The sequence below is a fragment of the Myxine glutinosa genome, chromosome 4, assembly GCF_964187855.1.
Source record: "Myxine glutinosa chromosome 4, kmMyxGlut1.1, whole genome shotgun sequence".
NCBI classification, from domain to species: domain Eukaryota; kingdom Metazoa; phylum Chordata; class Myxini; order Myxiniformes; family Myxinidae; genus Myxine; species Myxine glutinosa.
This window is the reverse complement of record NC_136264.1, coordinates 104,409,412-104,432,853: the sequence shown is the minus strand read 5'-3', so window position 1 is coordinate 104,432,853 and position 23,442 is coordinate 104,409,412. Positions and strand designations below refer to the sequence as shown.

The following is a 23,442-nucleotide window of genomic DNA, read 5'->3' as shown; positions in this document are numbered from 1 at the left end:
CTCGAACTATAGCTACCGCACCATATGACACTGTTTTCGTCCATTCTTACCTGTAGTGTAGCCTGAAAGCATGGCGAAGTAAAACATGGGGAGAAGAGGGAGAGAAAAATAAAAATGAAATTCGTCAAACGCATGTCCTATCATAAAAGCAAATGGTTATCTACAATGAAAGATAAAAACTGTTATTCAACAAAAATGACAATGATTGAAAGAGTTATGCACAACACATTGAGAACAAAGTGATGTTCATATGGTCTGGCGTTGACACAGCACAGCGGTTGTTGTGCAATATGTGTTGGATCTTTTAACAAAATATGCTGAAAATGATACAAGAATATCTTAGAAGTCAAATAATGAAAGATCCAAAATCAAAATCAGAATTTGAAAGCAAGATCTTGGTTCCAACTCAGAACAATTGGGCAAAAACAATGACCCACAAACAAAGCCATTACTTTTACGAAGACTTTCAGAAGCACACAAAGGTAAAGATGGAGTCAAGTCAGATGAATAGTGTCGGCAAGTTATAAAATAAATTTATATTAGAGGTTTTGATTAAAACATGTGGGATTCAAATTGCATGTCACTACAGCTCCCTAAAAAGATATATTGGGTTTGTAAAGTGTTTGGAGGAGACCCAGTGAAGCAAAGAGTGCCAGGCCTACCTGTTGCTGAATGAGCCCGTGTTTCTGTTCCATCTCACGTTTCTCCTTTGCAGAATCCACCACAAGCTGATCTAGCTGGAAACACAAAGAAATGAAAATGTTTGAAATCACAACCACATTCACATCAAGTTCATCCGAACAACCACTTGAAGTACAAGTTCAGCCAACAATAGGTCTGCATTTTGTATACGTTTTGATTACATAATATTGTTGTTCTCATGAAGCGTGGGTTCTGAGTTTTGGAGGTCGGCGGTTTAATTCAGATGCTGGATGAGTTATACCGAAGACTATAAAGATAGTATGTGCTGCTTCCCTGCTTAGCCCTCGGCATTTAAAGGAGAGGGCACATACAAATCCAATGGGTTGGCATCCATGGGGAGCAGGAAACTTCTTAATTGCCATACTGAGTGCAAAGAGAAAAACGAGGTCATAAAAGATGACGTCGCCAGTACCCAGAGTGCCCTGGGAAGTTAAGTGCTTCCCCCTAGCTCAGTAACAGTGTTTCTCTGAAGTTGTCCTGTGTTGTCTCATGTGTGTGTGTGTGGCATGTGTGTGTGTGTGTGTGTGTGTGTGTGTGTGTGTGTGTGTGTGTATGTGTGTGATTTGTGTTGCAGCTCCTACATGAGCATAAGACCCTGTAACTAGATAAATGTAACTAGTAGGTAAATGAGTAAATGAAATCCCCGACTTACACCCTCATACGACTGTCTACCGGACTCTGTATCTTTCTCATCCGAGAAGGTAAAGAAAGTTTTGTCCAGTCTTGACCCTGTTTCATGGTGACGGCCGTGGTGTGATCAGTGCTCTGTCGTTCTTGCTTCCCCTTTTTCTGCCTTGTTGAATCTGTTATCTTCCTTTGGTCACCTCCCATCAGGAAGGAAGTCAGCAAAATCACTCCCGTCTACAAGAAGAGTGCGAAATCAGATCCTCTCAACTATAGTAGTCTAGTTGCCGCCCTTATATGTCCTTTATGAGACCCTGCAATGTTAACTACTGCGAACTTTTTTCACGGAAATGTGTTCTATATCGTTAGGAGAGTCAAATTAGCTTGGTTGCTACTTGTGCAACGTTGAGCATTTCTCAGAATTCAAGATGGCGGGCGCCGCTATCTTGGATGTTGGCCAATTTTTAACTTTTGATCTCGATGACCTAGAGGGTCGTGTAATACCTCTTTCTAGGGATTTTAGAGTACGGGCAGTCCATTTCTGGAGTTATTTTTTGGATACAGGGTCAATGTCAAGGTCAAAATGAAGGTCAAAGGTCAAACTAAGAAACTTTAATGTATTGTTATTGTTCATAAGACATGACGATGGAACCAGAGACATGTGACGCACAGTATCATGACCACTATAGAGACATTGAGCACAGTATTACCAGCTATCAGCGGTCACAATCCTCTACTACTCTTCATCATCATCATCATCATCTACACCTAGCTCCCCTTCGTCGTCTTCGATGTTTGGTCCATCTGCTTGCTGGTGAAACGGCTACAGCAGGCGACTCCTCCCTCGCACTTGCAGTAGTCCGTGCATGAAAGGCCTGCCCTGTTGCAGCCCCTCCTCAGATGTGAGAGCAGCAGTCTATACAAGGACGAATCAATCCTTTATATAGTTGAAGCAACAATTGAGAGAGAATCTTCGACATCTGAATAGGACTCCTAGTTTCTTCGAGGCAGACTTTGCTATTTTGTGTAATGTGTGGATTCCAGGATAAATTCCATGTTTAGGGTAATACCTCGTAGGTTTTTTGAATTACACGGTGCAATTGTGGAGCTTTCAAAGGAGATTGGAGAGATGAGAGAGTATTAGAGAGAGAGAGAGATTGGAGGAGTTTGAGTTTTAGAAGCATTAAACTTAACCTGATTACATTTGTCCCACAGGGAAATCTTGTCCAAGTCCGAATTTAAAGTGGTGGATGTGATCAAACAAGATGTAGATCAAATGAGGAAAGATGGGGCAGATGGGAAAAACATGGAGGAATGTAATGTCGAGTCATCAGCATACAAGTGCATTTGGTTATTTGTAGAAGAAAGAAGGTCATTGATAAAAAGGAAAGAAGAGTGTTGGAGACAGGACAGAACCCTGAGGGACACTGCTGTTGATAGGAAAGGGGGAAGATGTTGAACCAGCACCAATCCCCCTCCGCCATCTTGAATTCTGAGAAATGCTCAACGTTGCACAAGTAGCAACCAAGCTAATTTGACTCTTCTAACTATATAGAACACATTTCCGTGAAAAAAGTTCGCAGTAGTTAACATTGCAGGGTCAACATTTTGGCAACCTGACTTTAGACGAGTGAGCTTACTTTCAATTGCAAGCAAGTCATGGAATCCATCATTGCTGCGGAGGTCGTCTTTCCTGTTTTTAAACAGCCTGATCACTCACCATCACTTTGGGTTCTGTCCCAGTTACAACTTTGGACATGCTTCTGCTCCTCTTTCAATAATGGTTGGAGACACTCAATCTCAAACAAGAGGTTAGGACTGTCTCTTGGGCAGATAACTCGGGAATCCAACAAGTCTGCCCCCCTGCTTTGGTTGCCAAGCTCCCTGTCTGTGGCATACAAGGCCATCTTCATTCGTGGATTTCTGACTTACTCCACTCATACAATCAACAGGTTGCTCTCACTGGAACTCTCTCCTCCCCTCTCCAAGTAGAGGCTGGAGTTCCCCAAGTCATTGTTTTGGACCCAGTCTTGTTCCTTGTGAAAGGACTGGAGAGGAGCAAGTCAAGAAGGAGTAGGCCATCAATTTCATTTTCCGACGAGGAGGCTGCACGATGATTCTGTTCCATGCCCTATCCCTCCTGCAGAAGATATGCTATCAGACAACAAGGCGGTCACTTCTACCTCTTCGTCTCCATAACTCCACCACTCATGCCACATCACACCCACCTCCCTCCCCCCCTCATGTAAATATGAGCAAATATACCCTATCTAAATATTTATGTACCTATGAAAATATAAGTAGGCCTACCTATTTTGTATCTTATTTATTGATTTATGTAATATATCATTTTTATTTGTGTAAATATATCTTGTACTTACTTTCCGCTATTATTTTGTATTATTCTTCCTCATTGAGTTGTAAAAATTGTGATTTATTACGGCTTTACATATGGCATTATGGAGTGCTGTCGGACCTCAACATTCACGGTCCCAACATTCACGGACCCTGCGTATTCACGGTTGATAAAATATGACCTGCTTCAACATTCATGGCCCTGTGCTTCACGTATTCGCAGTTTTTCGTGGTCATATTCAAAGTTTTTCATGGGATTTTTCACTTTCCCTTATGAATCGCAAACTGCCGAGAACCTATCCCCATTTTTCCCATTGAAACAATGTCCAACTTTCATGGCTTCAACATTCGTGGCATTTTTCAGGAACGTATCCCTTGTGAATGTCATGGTGCTATGGTATTGGTATACTGGAAAGTATCTCTTGTATTTCACTTAATTCCAATGGGAAATAGCTGATCAGTTTAAGTCATGTTTTCCAGGAAGGTAACCACGACTTAAACTGATCATTATCAATATATACAGTCATGGCCAAAAATATTGGCACCATTGCACTTTTTTCAAATAACTCACAGTTTTCTCTAAAAAATCAGTTGAAATTGACAAAAGTATTTGGTCGCCACAATTCTTTATTTGACAGTTATTACAGAACCTTTGTTTTTGATTCAGAACTTAAAATATCCTTTTAAATCAGAAAATAAAAAGAAATGGCATTGACAAAATTATTGACACCCTGGACTTAATATTTGGTAGCACAGCGTTTGGACAAAATAACTGCATTCAAGCGCTTCCTATAGCCATGAATGAGCTTCCTACACCTCTCTACTGGCAGTTTGACCCACTCATCTTGTGCAAACTGCTCCAGTTCTACCAGATTTGAAGGATGAATGCTCCCAACTGCTGTTTTCAGATCTCCCCACAGGTGTTCAATGGGATTTAGATCTGGACCCATTGCTGGCCACTTCAGAACAGTCCAGCATTTTGTCTTGAACCATTCCTGGGTGCTTTATGAAGTGTGTTTGGGGTCATTGTCCTGCTGCTGCAAGACACTAGACCTTCGAAGGAGACCCAGCTTTCTGACGCTGGGTTGAACATTGTGCTCCAAAACGCCTTGGTAATCTGATTTCATGATGCCATGCACATTAAAGGCACCCAGTGCCAGAGGCAGCACAGCAACCCCAAAACATCACTGAACCTTCTCCATGTTTGACTGTAGGGAAGGTGTTCTTTTCTTTGAAGGCTTCATTTTGTTTTCTGTAAACATAGAGATGATGTGCTTTACCAAAAAGCTCTACTTTGGTCTCATCTGTCCACAGGACATTCTCCCAGAATGATTTTGGCTTGTTCAGGTGTGTTTTTGGAAAACTCCAGTCGCGCTTTCTTATGTCTCTCTTCCAGCAGTGGTGTCCTCCTGGGTCTCCTACCATAGAACCCCCTTTCATTGAGTTGCCGACTGATGGTGCGAGTTGAAACTGTCGTACCTTGTGTCTGAAGGTCATCTTGAATCTGTTCGGTAGCTGATCGAGGTGCTTTCTCCACCATTCGAACAAACCTTCGCTGCAATCTTTGATCAAGTTTTCTCTTGCAGCCACATCCAGGGAGGTTGGCTACCACAGTGCCATGGGCCTTAAACCTCCTGATAACATTGCGTATGATGGACACAGGAACATCAAGGTCTCTGGAGATGGGCTTTTAGCATTGAGATTGTCCATGCTTGGCTACAATCTTGTGTCTGACCTCGTCAGACAATTCTCTGGTTTTCTTTCTTATCTCCATGCTCATTGCAGTACACACAGTGACACAAAACAGCAGAATGACTCCTTTTCTCTATTCAAACTGGTTGAATGAGTGATTTTTAAATTGCAGGCACCTGCAACTCACCAGAGGTGAGATCAATTCCAAAGTAAAGGAGAATCACCTGCTTGAAATCTAATTATTTCTAACAACTTCTAAAAGGTGCCAATAATATTCTCCAGGCCATTTTAAGATTTCTGTGTGGAATAAGCTAAGATTTCGAGTTTTTTCCCAGCTTTTTTTGCTTCGTTCCACTGCAACCCAAAGAAATACAAATGTGGACACCAAAATATTTTTTAATTTCAACAATTTTCTGGAATAAATGGTGCATTATTTGAAAAATCTGCAAGGGTGCCAATATTCTTGGCCACAACTGTGCTTGTATATATATATATATATATGTATATATATATATATATATATATATATATATATATATATATATATATATATATACACACACGTGTACCAAGAAATACCAAGAAGCAAGTAACTTAAGTATTATATGACTCGGCCAGGGTTTGAACCACCGGCGTCCCAGATTCAGCGGATACACTAACCATTACACCACCGAGTCTGGTTTGCTTTGCCCTTCTTGGTTAAACTTCAAAAATCCAGGTTGACTGTATACCTAAACTATTTTGTTCTTCTTTTCTCTCCTCTCATTTGGGCAAGCACCTTCCTGAAGCTACTCAATCCCATTCTTCACTCCAGGGCTTTAAACCAGCAGTGCACTATCATTTCATGTCATCCCTCATCCCTACCCAGGGAGACTTAAACTCCTGAGGTTATCACAGCGAAACTGAAACACCACTACTATTAACCCTACCTGTACTTACCCAACATACCTAAGCCTGATACCATGTTTCAAACCCTTCTCTCTCTCCTTTTTTCCTGGTCTTTCTTTCCCTTGCATATTGTGTTCAACTGTGGTTCCACTGCCCCCACTGTGAATTCCTTAGCATTTGCTCCTCTGTCTCCTTGCTCTTCCAAGAGCCTAAATTTTGCATACAATAAAAGAAGAAAAGCAATCATGATTCAAAATAAGAACAAGATGTACACATCAGCTGTGAATGATAGTCAAGGCAAATACCCAAAACGAAAACATACTCATATAGGCAGCAAGAAGGTAAGATTGTGTTCATTTGAAATGGCTAGCAAGGCCTGCTGTAGGTAGATGGGCCTGAGGGAAAAGTGTGCAGTGTTTGCCTTGGCAGGCCTCATGGAAGCCTCAAACGCATTAAGCCAAATCCACGAGGAGGGGGCACTTGCAGTTAGCACAAAACACATTTCTCTCAATCTTCGATGGAATATTTCATTACGAGTTAAAACATTTTCAAAATCGGCTGCCAGATTCCATCCCATGTCCTATCTAAATGTGTTTAAGTAAATCAATCAGTCAAACCCTCTGAGACAAGACACAACTGGCAAAACAGCATCACATGTTAAGCAACAGCTTTGCAAAAACATTCCGCAAGTGTAAATTAACAATTTTATTTGAATGGCTTCATATTTTCCATTCATTTTCAAGGCGCATAGTAAATGTAAAACAGTTGTTTTTTTTTCATGCCTAGCAAGTTTCTGGAAGAAAAACAATTGAACCATTGTACTTTCACTCTCAAGAGAATAAGACCATGGTAAAAGTTTCCCCAAAGACCTTAAAACATTTTTGGATTTCGGATTAAAATCGGTGACTTAACACATTCAAGCAATTTCAAGTATTCTGGTTGCATGAAGTGACTATAATAAACCGTTTTCTTTCAACATGATCCCCTTAATACTACAGTTTTAAAAAGCAGCACAAGGTGAAGCTATGGCAGCAGGTTGGCCAAATGGTCATGTGCAAGCTTGCCGCCAAACTTTCGGCTGCTCTGATTGGTTTACAGCAAAAGTGAAATCTCACTGAAACGATGGCACTGCAACTGACAAGTGGAAGTAAAATATTCCATCCTACATTTTACGCATGTAGGCCTCTTGGCTGATAGCATGACCGCTTATAAGACTCCAAAAACACGTTGGAACGGAATGTGCAATTTACGTAAATCATATTATAATTTGAGATGGCCTGGTGTTGGCTTAGCGATTAGGGTGCGGCTTGCGATCCTAGGATCCTGGGTTTGGAATCCCGGTCGATCGCTGAATTAATGCCAGGGGGGTTAATGCCAGCCTCAGGGCTCAGCCTGCCATCCTTCCGAGGTCGGAAAATCGAGTACCAGTTCACTGGTAATTCCCTGTGTGTCACAAGAGGCGACTAACAGGGTTGGCGGCAGGAAGGGCATCCGGCCGTAAAACATCGCTTCAAAAAGGGGAGAAAGGTTCCCGAAAAATGCCAACCCCAGCTCTGCGGGGAAAAATGGCCTCTAAAGGTGGTTCTTCTTCTTCTTTATATTACAATTTGAGAAATGTCTGTTTGTTATTGTGTTTGTTTGCTTGACTTCTATTCACTCCTGAAATGCAGGAAGGAATAAGGTGAAAACTCGTGGTTATACTTGGGGTGGACACAATAAGGTTTTAGGTGGTAACAAATAATTATAGTCTCAGGGTTACGGGGGTCGGGGGAGGACTCCGATTCTCTCTATGTAAATGTGTTTAGCATAGCGCTCGTCCTGGTGGCAGGGGGTATTACAAGTCATACTAAAATACACCTATTGGGGGAAATTATCCCATTCGCAATCCTAGGGGAATTCTCCCGTCCATAAGTATGGGTTCTTCACTTTTAGGAAAAATCCTCAATGGCCCACCTGTGCGGTAAGGTCCTTCAGGTAGGGGTCAAGATTACTCAGCAAGTCGAAGCCTTGTTGGAAAAAGCTCTGCTGAGCATGCATGTAAGACAGCATCTGGAAAAAAGTAGAATTGCCACATTGTCATTTTTCCTTCAAAATTAAGACATAATGAGGAAAGAGGTAACAGCACTGGTACAAGGATGACACCACGGATAGGGAAGAATGAGAATTGTCGGAGTTATGAATGTTTTGAGGAATGCTTATCACGGCTAACATTATTACAGTTTTCCCAATAAATATACTGTGCAAAGCTTTTTAACCAAGATTCTCAAATATTGCGGACTGAAGTTAATGTCATGAAAGCTTGAGAAGTGAGAAGTGAAGTGAATACCAACTTTAAAAACTTTAAATGAACTCCTTCAGGTGATTCAGTTTAAATCCCACAGTTTCTGAGTTTATTAAGAACCATACAATAATTGCAACCTTATCCCAGCAAAGCCTTTCATTTGCTTTACAAGCATGGCCTCAAAAATAATTCCAACCCACTCTCAAACCCCAATATTCTATCAACCAATGTTTGCTAGAAAATTCAATGCAGATTATAATGTGGTTGAAAGTAAGATTTAAAATAACAATAAGTGGGTTTATTGTTCAAGTCCATGCTTTATGTCGATAGTAATGTTTGGCAGACTTGTGAAAATTGGCTGTTTGTGAATAGAACATTCACTCAGGCAATGGCAATCTCTCCTCTTCTTTGTTCGCTCTTCTCTCAAATTTCCAATGTGTACTTTCCTCTTTCATCTCTGGAGCCACCTGTTTATTACCTATGCTTGCAATGGTGGGGTGGGGAGAGGGCTAAGTTTGGGAAAAGAAAAGGAGGTTCAAAGAGGAATTGTGGTGATGAAGAAAATAAGTTTTGATGGAATAGGATGAAGAGGTGGGAAAGTCAAAATTATGTGGGGAGGAAACAGTGAAACATTCTGCCATTTTTACCTCCGCCACCGAAGGTGGATGGAGGTTGTTTTCACTCGTGTCTGTCTGTCTGTCTGTCTGTCTGTGTCTGTTTGTTTAGCTGTGAACAAGATATCTCAAAAAGTTACGCACTGATTCAGACGAAATTTGGTGGAGAGGTAGTGTATGTGACGAGGAAGAAATTATTAAATTTTGGTGAAGATCCGGATCTGGATCTGATAATTTTTCAAGCGATTCTTCACCATTGAGAGATGGGGCAAAAAACAATAAAAATCAAGATATCTCAAAACGTTGCGGATGGATTCAGATGAAACTTGGTGGAGAGGTTGGGTGTGTGACAAGGACGAATTGAATTGATTCGATTTTCGTGAAGATACGAATCCGGATCCGGATCAGATAAAAAAATTTTTTTTAAAGTGATTCCTCACCATTGAGTGATCGGGCCAAAAACGATAAGTAGCATGATATCACAAAAAGTTATGGACGGAATATTGCAAAACTTGGTGGATGAGTTGGTTAAGTGATAAGAACAAGCCGATTAGCTTTTGGTTCAGGTCCGGATCCAGATCCAGCCTATCAGTGGATAGAAAACCTAAACTGGTCAGCTTGGTGGAGGTTTGCTCTCTACTGAGTGCCGTTCTAGTTGTGCATGTAATAAACAGATGTCTCCATTTCTCAGCCCTCACATATCCCTCCTCCACTCTCCAAACAAACTTTTTCACACCGTACCAACTTTCCTCTTAATCTCCCCCCTTGTAGCTCCCCTCTTTCTTTAACACCCCATTCTTGTTTTTCCATCTCTCTTCTATTCTAGAAGTTCACAAATAAAAAGGAAAATTTTCAGCAATAATGAGTGAGCAAACAATCAAAGTGACATATAAAACTAATCTAGGATTTGTGGGTTATCTCCATCGAGCATTATAGCTGCATAAGTACATTAGAGCAAACAATCCTGTAACATGTGTAAGTTGTGAAACTGTACTCATTATACGAAATAGAGATTCTATTTGCTACAGGAAATAAATCATGTATCAAACTTACCGAATCCAAAACTTCCAGACGTTTCTTGCTTTGCAAAACATTTATCTGCCACAGAAATGATACAAAAGTTTGGATGAGTCGCAGGAATGTCATGCAGTTTTGGACTGCGATCAACAAAAGGCGGAGGTCAGGCTGTGGTGCACACTTTTTCCGTTTTCAAATCAAGCATTGCTGGCATAGCGCCACGAAACTTCACTTCTAACCATTAGCCCATGCCCTTACCCCTCCTCCAAAACCCCCAACCCTTCCTCCCATGAACGCCATCCCCTGAAGTGGATTAAGGTTCTCAAGCTTTTCTTGAGCAGATGGGAATATTTAGCATCAGTAATGGAGGCCTGGTCCAGGTGCTGTGGATAAACCCTCAGGGCTGCAAGTAAAATTTCAGAGATAAGGTTTTCGTCCATTCAGAGAAATTACTCTGCAGTTGTGTACAAGGCAGAAAATGCTCGATCTGCAGACTTGCTGCCTTCCTGGGCCTTCAGCACAAGGAAGGGAAGCGCAGTATATGCTATAGAGTTTGATAGAAATTAATTTAAAACGTCAATATGCAAGCCTGACAAGTCAGTATGTTGTATTTTGTGCTCATAGCTTGGGGAACATTTTTTATGTGCAGACAATCAGGAATGAAACATTTGCCCAGTGAAATTTCTAGTTTTGATGCAAGTTTTCAGTAATAGTTTGGCCATGATTGCTTATTGCCTTGTGCTTGTTTTAAGTTACAAGATAAAAGCCAATCCATTGTTATTTCTGGTTCACCTTCACTAATTAAACCCTCAGGAACTAATTCTATTTTTGTGCAGTATCTAAGGCAGTGTTTTGCTCAATTGCATCTTTTCACACCACAAGGAGATGAGTGATATCACAGCTTCTTGGGCATTTAGCATGATACAAATAGAAGAGAGAATTTGGTGGTGATGTGGTGGAAAGGCATTGGAAATGTTTCAGATGCAGGTGTTTATGAGGTTAGACCCGTAAGTAATTTAGAGGCCCATACTCTTAACACTAGAGGTCCGGAGAGCCGCATGGCTAGTCCAGAAACGCCTCGAAGGGGGCTTTACACGCCTCGAAGGGGGCTTCTGCTTGCTTGGCAACACAAATAGCAAGAACCCACACAAAGAGAGCATCAGAACCAGGGCACTGGTGGAGCACAACAAGGAACCGAGCCAGTCAGGCAGAGTCCAAGAATCAGGGAGTCGTGAGTTGAGCAGAAATAGTCCAGGGAGCAGCGAGAGAGCGGCTAATATATACAGACTTGGCATTTAATATGGAATATTTTTTTGTGGGGGTGAACTTACTTTTCAAGATGAATTAGAACCAAAAGTTCATTGGAATTATGTTGAAATTATTCTAGATTTTGTTAATGTGACCTTTAAAAGAAACAAAAACCACATTTGACATTTCTAAGCAAATAAATTGATCCTTGAAAGTGATGTAAACTGATATCGAACTCAATTCATGGACAGTACTGTGTTAAACTTTTGTACGTTTTCCAGAAGTATCTCTTTATTTTGCACATTAGGCAAAAAAAAATTCAACAAAAACAAAAGCTAAATTATGACTGGGATTACGGACCGTAAAATTACAGTTCAGTACTTCGTGTAACCCCCACGAGAATTCAGGAGAGCACGTACATGTCGAGGCATGCTGTTCACGAGATTTGCCAAGGTTTGGACAGGAATCGATTGCCATGCAGTGACAATAGTCTGCTGCAATTCACGCATAGAGGTAGGCTGCTGGACCAAGTTGTCGATTTGACGCGTTAATTCTGCCCACAAGTTCTCTATCGGATTCATATCCGGGGACATGGCAGGCCACTCCATATGCTCTGCACCACAGTCAGCAAGAAAGTGTTGGATCATGCGAGCACGATGAGGCCGTGCATTGTCATCTTGGAAGACAAAGTTTCCTCGAAAGGCTGCACGAGCAAATGGAAGCAATGTTTCTTCCAGAATGACCCTGTACTTGAACTGGTTCAGGTTTCCATTCAGAACAACCAGGTCAGTTTTGCCCCCTGCATGAAAAGCAGCCCAAACGGTCACCCCACCACCTCCAGCTTGGACTCTTGGCACTATACAATCTTCGTTGTGGGCTTCATGCACTTGTCTGCGCACTCGGACGCGGCCATCTTGATGATAGACCAGAAATCTAAACTCGCCACTGAAGGTCACGTGATTCCAGTGTCCTGGCTGCCATTGACGGTGCTCTCTGGCCCACTGCAATCGGCGCTGGCTGTGTTGTCTGGTCAGGCGTGGCTTTCTCAGGGGACGCCTGGCACGATAGCCTGCTTGAACCAGTCGTTGGTTGACTAGCCTTCTGGATACAGGCACATTTGTCAGTTGCTGCCACTCAGCCCTAAGCCGATTAGCTGACTTGGTACGGCCATTGCAGCCTAACCGGTGCAGCTGGCGATTGTGGTGAAATTGTACCAAAGTTGAACCCAGGTTTGGTGCTCCCTTAAACCGCTGGGCGGTGTCTATAAGACCTCGGACATCCGCGACTCGAGGCCACTCCTGCGACATCATTATACAATGCCATGTAGAATTGAATGGTACGTACCCGCCTATATTCTAGGTTTGCTTGCATTGACTGATAGATTCAATCTTCTCATATGATGCCTAGATCCTGACATGTATGATGCTTGATGTACTTTACAGGATGATGTACAGATCTGATTGAGATTAAACCATACATATGGAACACGTTGTAAATCTGGTTGATTTCCACAACACTTAATCTCAATCAAGATCTTCGGGAATGGTGGGACACGAGTCTGGCGATGGCCGGATGAACGCTGATCTCAGACGAGCGTTTCCCGACATTCTCCATGCTCCTGCGCGGCCCACCTCGGAGAAGAATGACCAGCTGAGAGCCCATCGAGCCAGCTCCAGCCACGGAGCTCCGACGACTCTCGCTGCCGGTCTACCTCGACGGGACCGGAAGCGCAAGCATTTTGCGGAACCGTGCCGTCAAAGCGCGAACTGCTCTCCTGGGGCCCGGACGCCGGAGCAGGCATGACGGACTCCGGCAAGGCGCCTGCTGAAGGAGGCCATTGGGAAATGTCCTGGGCCACAACCCCGTCGGAACAACGGACCCGCTTGGCGCCGAAGGTACGAGTCTAGCCTCGGTTGCTCGAAACGCTAACGGCTCCGTCCGAGAGAATCATCCTAGATTTGCGTGCCTCGGCCCGAGATGAGATTCCCACGCGAGTGATCACGACTCCCATGTCGGCCATGCCTCCACACGGCCGGCACACTCCGACCACTCGCTGCTCGGTGGAATCGCCTCCTCCGCGCGGGCCGGAACACTCCGACCACTCGCTACTCGGTGGAATCGCCTCCTCCGCGCGGGCCGGCACACTCCGACTACTCGCTGCTCGGTGGAATCGCCTCCTCCGCGCGGATCGCGCACTGCTCGTCGGGATCACGCCATGCCTCACACGGCCGGCTCACCCTGACCACTCGCTGCTCGGTGGTACCACCTCCTCCGCGCGAATCGCGCACTGCTCGTCAGAATCATGCCGTGCCTCACACGGCCGGCTCACTCCGGCTGCTCGGTGGAATCACCTCCTCCACGCGAATCCCCTCGCTGCTCGGTGGAACCACCTCCTCCGCACGAATCGCGCACTGCTCGTCGGAATCACGCTGTGCCTCACACGGCCGGCTCACTCCGGCTGCTCGGTGGAATCACCTCCTCCGCACTGCTCGTCGGGATCACGCCGTGCCTCACACGGCCGGCTCACCCTGACCACTCGCTGCTCGGTGGAACCACCTCCTCCGCGAATCGCGCACTGCTCGTCGGAATCACGCCGTGCCTCACACGGCCGGCTCACTCCGGCTGCTCGGTGGAATCACCTCCTCCACGTGAATCCCCTCGCTGCTCGGTGGAACCACCTCCTCCGCGCGAATCGTGCACTGCTCGTCGGAATCACGCTGTGCCTCACACGGCCGGCTCACTCCGGCTGCTCGGTGGAATCACCTCCTCCGTGCGAAGCCGCACGTTGCTCCCTTCGCGGGCCCTACTCGGTGAGGCCGGCGATTCCTATCGCTGCTCGCTGGAATCACCTCCTCCCGCACGAATCACGCGCTGCACCATCGCTGGATGGCATCCTCACCAGGCACGACGCGCCAGTCGCGCGCGCCGCATCTTCGCTGGATGGATCCCTTCTTCACGCGAAGCGCATGTGATTCCCCTCGCTGGCACTACTCTGTGGCCCCGTTGCTGCTGGTCGGAATCCCACCTACGCATGGCTTCTCAGCGAGGCCGGCGAACACCGCTGCCCGGACTCGCCTCAACGCATGAGGCTCGTTTGGCGCCACTCGGGGACTCGCCGAGCATGGTCTTCCTAAACTTTCATCTTCTTCCGCTGTCATAACCTTAATAAACAATCTTAAAAGGGTTCTAAAGGGTTCACGGCACTCGGGGATTTGTGAAATGTGATTTGTGATATGTGATTTGTGTTGGCGTGATGTATCGTATCATGATAGATACCGTTGATAACTACCGCACTGCTGCCGCTATTCCCCGCTTCAACCCCGGACAAACCCTGCCCGAAAGCCATCGAACGAGACGCTGCTTCAGGCCGTGCAAATTATTGTGGCCCAGCGTGCTCGCCCTCTCGTCTCAGCGTGCCACGCTGGCTCGACAGGCCGAGGACGACTTTCGGTTTTGCCAACGAACCGCACGCGCCCGAACCAATTGATGACGTCACCGACTAATCACGCGTTTGCTCTACGGCGTCATTAACGTAATTGCGTGCTTCACGCGATCTCATCATCGGGGATTCGTTTACATTTCCATGTACCTTGGTAAACTACGTCCCAAATGTCCTTTACGTAAACGACGTAAACTACGTAACGCGGCGCTACCTCAAGGTCGCGCGCCCACGCCGTTTAGGGAGTACACGGTGACCTCGTGAAATGGTGACATTGAGCGTCGCGCCCGGCTCCCTTGTCACCTGCGCAAGTAACGGGGGCACCGTACTGCCTGCTCGCCCTTGACTCTGGGCTTGTTGTTTATCGGACAGAGCTCTTGGCTCGTATCCACGCACATTTCGAGACTGCGAGACGCCTCGTCTGATTCCATTTTCCCTCTGCCCCAGACTGACTGTGACTCAGACTGACCCAGACTGTGAAGGTCGTCTGACTTCGGTATGCAGCGCGCCGCTGCAACCTCGGTGGGGGGGGGGGGGGGGTGGGATCCCAGGAGGTTGGGCAATCCATCCGCGATCCAGATGCCGCGATCCGGATGCCGTTCGGTATGACGACTCCCACCTCGCCCCTTGTGGGGACCCAGGATGACGTCCATGGATGTCTTTGTGTCTTTGAGTGAGTCTTTGAGTCCATGGATGGTCGATCCGAGCCATTCAATGAAGGCGTTGAATGGATGGATCGGTCGGACATCCGTGGATGGACAATCCATCCGGGACATCTAGCATGGATGGACAGTCCATCCGGGGCGATGGCTGTCTTTGGGTCTCTGAGTCTTTGCGTCCGTGGATGGTCGATCCATCCACTGTCCGGCTGGATCCGTGCCATGCAATGAAGGCGTTGAATGGATGGATCGGTCGGACATCCGTGGATGGCCAATCCATCCGGGACATCTAGCATGACAATCATCTCGACATCTAGACAATCCATCCGGGACAACGCTGAGACAAACAAGGTTTGTCCAGCCGGGACTCTCTCGGTTTGTGAATGGGACAATCCATCCGGGACAACGCTGGGACAAACAAGGTTTGTCCAGCCGGGACTCTCTCTCAGTTTGTGAATGGGACAATTCAATTCGCTTTGAATGGGACAATCCTTCCATCCGGGGCATCCTCTCGGTAGCCGGTATAGCCGATCTTCTCCGATCCTCCGAGCGCTGTACAGCAGGACAGGATTGCCATATGCATCCCGGAGGTTCTGCGCGCTTCGCTGGAGAGGCGCGTTCCGGTCGTTTTGTGCGTCGTCGTAATCAGCCATGCCGGTCGTCCAGGCAGCCTTCAGAGGCCGCTCGTGTCTCGTGCGAAGGATCGCTGCCAACGGTAGATTCACGTGCCGGAACAAGAGTTTGTAATGCGTATGAGCTGCCGTCAGAGGACGCTCGAGTCTCGTGATTCAACAGGGCCGCTGCCGGTGTCGAGTAACTCTCGTTATGGCTCTCATCGATTCTCTCCCTCGGCAATTCCATGACATGGACCTAACATGGATCGATCATGTACCCTTGGGAGCCTAGGCAGGTACAGACTGCAATTGACTTACTGTAATGGCCTCCTGTCATGTCATCTTACTTACTGTTACAGCTTACTGTAGTTCTTTACTGTACTTGCTTACTGTAATTCCATGACATGGACCTAGCATGGATCGATCATGTACCCTTGGGAGCCTAGGCAGGTACAGACTGCAATGGACTCACTGTAATGGCCTCCTGTCATGTAACCTTACTTACGGTTACAGCTTACTGTAAAGAGGCTTACTGATTTACACATGTGTTGCATTGCGACGAATGGACATTCGCTCTTCGCCAAGGTACAACGTATCCTATCTAGCTACTGTGCCGACGACCCCGCTGTAAGACTAGACTATTGTGACCCACGTGACCGTCCCTCCCTTCGCCTGATACACCCCTGCCTGAAGCAGTGAAGGCACTGAGGTGCCCCTCCGACACCTGCCTCCAGCGGCTACTCCGAAGCAGGGGGACTCCGGGCTTGGGGATGTCGTACCCGGTAGTTTCCGACCCTGTGCTGGCAGGGTAATTTCGCCACCCTGACCGCTATGGAAGGACCGACTGACTTTATAGGGAAATATGTCTTTAACACCCCAAGAAGAAAATGATGACTTCCTCAATCCATTAATGCTGACGCGCACTCGCTTCCTGCCGAGCGGCAGTATAGTTCTAACGGTGGGGAGAATGTGGTGAAATTGTACCAAAGTTGAACCCAGGTTTGGTGCTCCCTTAAACCGCTGGGCGGTGTCTATAAGACCTCGGACGTCCGCGACTCGAGGCCACTCCTGTGACATCATTATACAATGCCATGTAGAATTGAATGGTACGTACCCGCCTATATTCTAGGTTTGCTTGCATTGACTGATATATTCAATCTTCTCATATGATGCCTAGATCCTGACATGTATGATGCTTGATGTACTTTACAGGATGATGTACAGATCTGATTGAGATTAAACCATACATATGGAACACGTTGTAAATCTGGTTGATTTCCACAACAGCGATCATCTCTCCTTGTGGTTCTGTGTGGACGTCCTGGCCTCGGTATTGGAGTAGGGACACCCCTCTGAGCATTTCGTTTCAGGATATTTGACACCTGACCTTGAGTAATGCCATACTGTCGAGCAATAGCACGCTGTTTCATGCCGGAATTTTGTAAAGCCACCACTCCATGACAAACAGCATTGTCAAGTTGACGGACCATCTCCAGAGGAAGCGGCAATAACTTTTGTAGACGTGCAGCAGTTGTTTTCCACGAATACAGAATGCAACAACCCTTATATACCCGATTGTGAAGCCAATCGTCAAATGTACCTGTCCTTACATTTTGTCACACCACCTGTGATATAATCCTGTTATTGACTTCTTGCTGCGAAAGACAGTGACATGGTTCTTTCAACAAAGACATCACCTTAGGGTAAAATAAACTCACCAGATTGATATACTGAGTTCAGAAAGTAAACCCAAGTCAAGAAAAAAAAAATATTCCATATTAAATGCCAAGTCTGTATATATATATATATATATATATATATATATATATATATATGTATGGAAAATGATAAGGAAAATGATAAAATGATAAGTTGACCGGTAAGTCAACGACCTCTTGTGTGACATATATATATATATATATATATATATATATATATATATATATATATATATGTATATATATATATGACCATGGTAAGATCTCCAACCTTTAATTGAACAAACAATGACTCAACGTTTCGATTAACAACATGTGACAAAGCCACACGTCTCCGTTAATCTTCCTCAAGAGTGATAAAATCATCTCAACATCCCCTTATATGCAAAGTGGGCGGGGTATATGCAAAGTGGGGTGGGCAAAGCTGGACAGCCAATGAAACCGTATCACACCGCTCTCGTGAACGGAGACGTTACTGGCCAAATTAAAAAATCAACCGTATATTAACGGCTCAAAATAATCCTGTAAGCAATGCTGGATTATAACTCAAGTGTTTAGAAAATCAGGAACAATCATTACATTTAATTAAAAGTTGAACTTGTAAACAATTAAATTGTAAATTAAATTAAAACTGTAAATACATTCAAGCAAAAAAATTTAAGATAAAATAAAATTGCCATAATATCAAGATCATCACATGTGGCCCTATGCAGTAAAGGGGAATGCGGGAAGGAGGGGCTTATAGGGGGGGATAAAATGGGGAGGGGACACCAGAGGGGGGGGTGGAAGCGGAGGGGGGGGGGGGTTTGGGAGAGGGGTGGTTTGGAGGGAGGGGGGAGGCGTGAGGGGGAGGGGGCAAATTGTCCGAATAAAAACCTTGTGTGACATATTATGTGGACTCGTTGTTCAAAGTACGGAATGCCTGCTTCGTTTACACAAGAGTGGGTCAAACGCTACCGGTAAGTCAACTACCTCTTGTGTGATCGAGGTAACAGTTTCTTCTGTGTGCCAAGCCTCCAAAACACGTCTTCTGTTTCTGTTGGGTGTGGAACCCAAAATATTAACCCTATCCCATAAAGGTGTGTGGCCTTCCTTAAGGCTGTGTTTGGCAATAGCAGATCTGTTGGGATAATTACATTCAAATGCTTTTTGGTGTTCAGCAATATGTTGACCTAAGGTCCTCCTGGTTTCACCCACATACTCAGCTCCACAACCACAGGGCACTACGTATACCACCCCTGACCGATCCTTCCTCGGAAGCTTGTCCTTGACCCTCATAAGGGCTTGGCGCAGGGTGAAAACCGGTGTGAAACTAACCCTCACTCCTGCCGATTTCAAAATTCTGCCGACCCTCTGTGAAACCCCCGGTACAAAAGGGAGAACACACAAACCCCTTGGTTGTTCTCTCGGTCTCAGCCTGTTGTGTGGGGAAGCCCTTATCGTTTTCCTGTTGGGTAGCAAGCTGTCAGGATAACCATTTGCCCTTCACACATTTTGAAGATGGTCCACCTCACTCATCTTGTCTTCAAAGGCAGATGGTAAATCACATGCTCTTTTTGAGAGGGTGTGCACCACCGATCTTTTGTGTTCCATTGGATAGCAAGAATTGAAATCAAGGTAGCGATCAGTGTGTGTTGGTTTTCTGTACACCGTTACCTTTAAGGCTCCTTTGGGATCCCTTGCTACGAGTGTATCCAGGAAGGGAAGGGCTCCATTTTTCTCCTCTTCAATGGTGAAATTAATGGAGGAAAAAGTTTTATTTATGGTCTCATGTATGATGCCCACCTCATCAGAGTGACAGATGACAAATGTGTCATCCACGTACCGGAACCAAACACGTGGTTGCACTAACAGGGCTGGAATGGTGCGTTCCTCCAAATCCTCCATCACCATGTTGGCAATCACAATGGCGTGTGGCTTTGTCACATGTTGTTAATCGAAACGTTGAGTCATTGTTTGTTCAATTAAAGGTTGGAGATCTTACCATGGAGTCATTTGGATTTACTCCCAACCGCAAATCTTTGTGTATATATATATATATATATATATACAGTCACGTGAAAAAGTAAGTACACCCCATGTAAAGTTTTGACTTTTTCAACATATTTCAACATACAGCTATTTGATCTTCATTTCAACAATATTGATAGATAAAGGTGATATAATATAACAAATATCATGAAACATTTGCATTTTGTAGTCCATTGTATAATTTAAATAAACAAAAATGCAAATTTCGCATGTGGAAAAAGTAAGTACATCATTCTTTGGTGGTGGGATGAGGAAGTTGTTGTGGTAGGAGGAGACCTAAATGGACATGTGGGAAGGAGTATGGACGGTTTTGAGGGAGTTCATGGGGGTTACGGATATGGTGTGAGAAATGGAGAAGGTGAAAGGATTTTGGAGTTTGCTGATGGAGCTGATTTGTTGATTTGTAATACTCAGTTCCAGAAAGGGGATAATAAGCTTGTTACATACACGTCAGGTGGGTCGACGACAACCGTTGACTACCTGATGGTGCGTAGGCGAGATAGGGGGCACCTCCGGGACACAAAGGTGATCCCGGGGGAGGAGGCTGTTTCACAGCACCACTTGGTTGTCTGCGACATAAGGGTGAAAGGTGCGAGGAGAGCGCGGCGGGTGAAGTACCAACCGAGAATGAAGGTGTGGAGGTTGACACAGGTGACAGTAAGGGAGGCATTAAAAGAGAGGCTGAGTAGGGTAGAGGATGATGTGGTTGAGCTTGAACATGGTTGGATGTCAATGAAAGATAGTCTGTTGGGAGCCGTTGGTGAGGTATGTGGATGGACAAAAGGACCACCGAGGCACTCGGAAAGATGGTGGTGGGATGATGAAGTTGGAAAGAGGCTTGACGAGAAGAGTAAGACGTTCAAGGAGTGGCAAAAGGCAATGGGTACGGGAGCAGAAAAAGCAGAGCATGAAAGTTATAAGGCAGCCAAGAAGGCTGCAAAGAAAGAGGTAGCAAAGGCGCAGGAGGCATGTAGGAAAATGTTCGGAGAACGCTTGGATTCGGAAGAGGGTCAGAGAGCGGTATTCAGGATTGCAAAGCAGATCGCGAAAGAGAGGTGTGATGTGATGGGGGTGAGTTGCTTGAGGGATGAAGTGGGAAAAATCGTTGTGGACCCAGATGGAATTAAAGGAAGATGGAAAAGATATATGGCAATGCTGTTGAATACAGAGAATGAATGGGATGGCAACATAGAGAGTAACCCAGTTTTAGGACCGGCAGAGAATATAACTGAGAAGGAAGTTGAGGAAGCGATAAAAGCAATGAAGAGTAGAAAAGCGGGCGGGCCGACGGGAGTTGTGGGAGATATGTTGAAGGCAGCAGGAAGTTGGGGTGTGAAGAGAATGACAGAGATCTGTAATCTGGTGGTGAAAGAAGGCCGCATTCCAGTGGATTGGGAACCGAGTACCCTCGTCCCTCTATACAAGGGGAAAGGTGACCCACTGGAGTGTGGCTCGTACCGAGCGATAAAGTTATTGGAGCATGGAATGAAGGTATTGGAAAGGGTGTTGGAGAGGAGGATAAGGAAGAAGGTGAAGATCGACGAAATGCAGTTTGGATTTATGCCAGGAAGAGGAACGACAGACGCGCTCTTTATTGTGAGGCAGTTGCAGGAGAAGTACATGGAGAAGAGGAAGAAGTTGTTTCTTGGGTTTGTTGATCTGGAGAAAGCATTCAATAGGGTTCCACGCGAAGTATTGACATGGGCATTGAGGAAGTTAGAAGTGGAGGAATGGTTGATCAGAGTCGTGATGGCAATGTACAAAAGAGCGCGCACAGCTGTAAGGACGAAGGACGGGAACAGTGGTGAGTTTGAGGTGAAGGTGGGAGTGCATCAGGGGTCGGTACTAAGTCCACTACTATTTGTAGCTGTGATGGAGGTGCTGGCTCAGAACGTAAAGGAGGGTTTACCATGGGAGTTTTTGTATGCAGATGATCTGGTGTTGATTGCGGAAAGTATGGATGGACTGAAGGAAAAGATGAACAAGTGGAAGGAATGTATGGAGACAAAAGGTCTGAAGGTGAATATAGGAAAGACGAAGGTGATAGCAAGTGGTAAAGCATCTGGTGAGGAGGAAAGAACTGGGAAGTGGCCATGTGCTGTGTGCAGGAAGGGTGTCGGAGTGAACTCCATTCAATGTACAATGTGCGCTGAGTGGGTTCATCAAAAATGTAGTGGTCTGAGAGGGTCATTAACCAGTGTGGCAGCTACATTCAAATGTAAGGTGTGCACAGGGGGAGCTGCAGATGGAGGAAATGTTGAGTTGGATCTTGGAGACGGCATGAAGCTGGAAGGTGTGAAAACATTTTGCTACCTCGGAGACATGCTGAATGGAGAAGGTGGATCAGAATCGGCAACGGTTGCTCGAGTGAGATGTGCATGGAAGAAGTTTCGGGAACTGGGTGGCGTGCTGATGAGGAGGGGAGTATCGTTGAAGCTGAAGGGAAAGGTGTATGCTGCATGTGTGAGAAGTGTTATGATTTATGGGAGCGAGACATGGGTCATGAATGTAGAGCAGCAACGAAGGCTGGAAAGGGTGGAAATGTGAATGGTTCGGTGGATGTGCGGAGTATCGTTGAGAGAAGAAGAAGAAAGAACCACCTTTAGAGGCCATTTTTCCCCACAGAGCAGGGGTTGGCCTTTTTGGGTACCATGGTCCCCTTTGTGAAGCAATGTTTTATGGCCGGATGCTCTTCCTGCCGCCAACCCTGTTAGTCGCCTCTTGCGACACACATGGAATAGTTGCGGAGTATCGTTGAGAGAGAGGAATACAAATGATGAATTGCGAATGATGATGGGAATAGAGCCTGTGATTGATGCTGTGAAGAGGAACAGGTTGAGATGGTTTGGTCATGTGTTGAGGAAGGATGAAAGTGACTGGTTGAGAAGAGTGATGGAAATGAATGTAGAAGGAAGTAGAGGACGGGGAAGACCGAGAAAGACTTGGCTAAAGATGGTGGAAGAAGAAATGCGGGCAAGGGGGTTAACAAGGAGAGATGCAGAAAATAGGGCAAAATGGAGAAGATTGTCATGGGGACCGCAAGGCTAACCCCCGCTCTAGCAGGGAAAATGGCCTTAAAATGCATGTTGTTGTTGTTGTTGTAATTCCAGTAAGTAATTCAGCTTGCAGGATGGTTGAGGATAAAAAATACAATGTCAATTTAAAAAAAAAGTCATATTTGTAAATCACGAGGAAATTTCACGAGGAAATGGGACACCCAGCTTAACTTCATTCTGAGGGACGACGCACACATTGATTCATCACCCTGCATGCAAAATATCAGGATGGCAGTTTATAGTTTTCATACAGATAGTGGAAGGCCTCTAACACAAAACCAACGACGACGAATACGATTAAAATCCAGGTACGCAATGAGAGAATGGCACAATAACTTTGGGTTTTCACCACCTGAATATTACCAAAGCTCGAGAGAAAATCGTGTTACATTCCCATCCAGTTGAAAGAAAGAGTTTATGCACAAAATAACATAGAACAAGAAAGCTCTTTCATAAAAGGTTGCAGCACAGGCCCCCGCTGCATCAGGAAATTGAGTTTGACTC

General features: G+C 45.4%; 1 protein-coding gene across 4 annotated transcripts in view; it reads right to left on the bottom strand.

Moving 5' to 3' along the window:
* The window catches only part of ACAP1 (ArfGAP with coiled-coil, ankyrin repeat and PH domains 1), a 280,144-nt gene that overhangs the window by 73,561 nt on the left and 183,141 nt on the right, over positions 1–23,442 (bottom strand). For 3 of the 4 annotated variants that reach the window (XM_078776245.1, XM_078776246.1, XM_078776247.1), the window contains exons 7-9: positions 10,210–10,254; positions 8,215–8,310; positions 663–737 (exon numbers count right to left, since the gene is read on the bottom strand). In XM_078776245.1, coding sequence (XP_078632371.1) covers positions 663–737; positions 8,215–8,310; positions 10,210–10,254 — 216 coding nt within the window. Of the gene's footprint in view, positions 1–50; positions 63–662; positions 738–8,214; positions 8,311–10,209; positions 10,255–23,442 lie in introns of all 4 variants that reach the window. The other variant, XM_068113073.2, reaches the window with a different exon arrangement.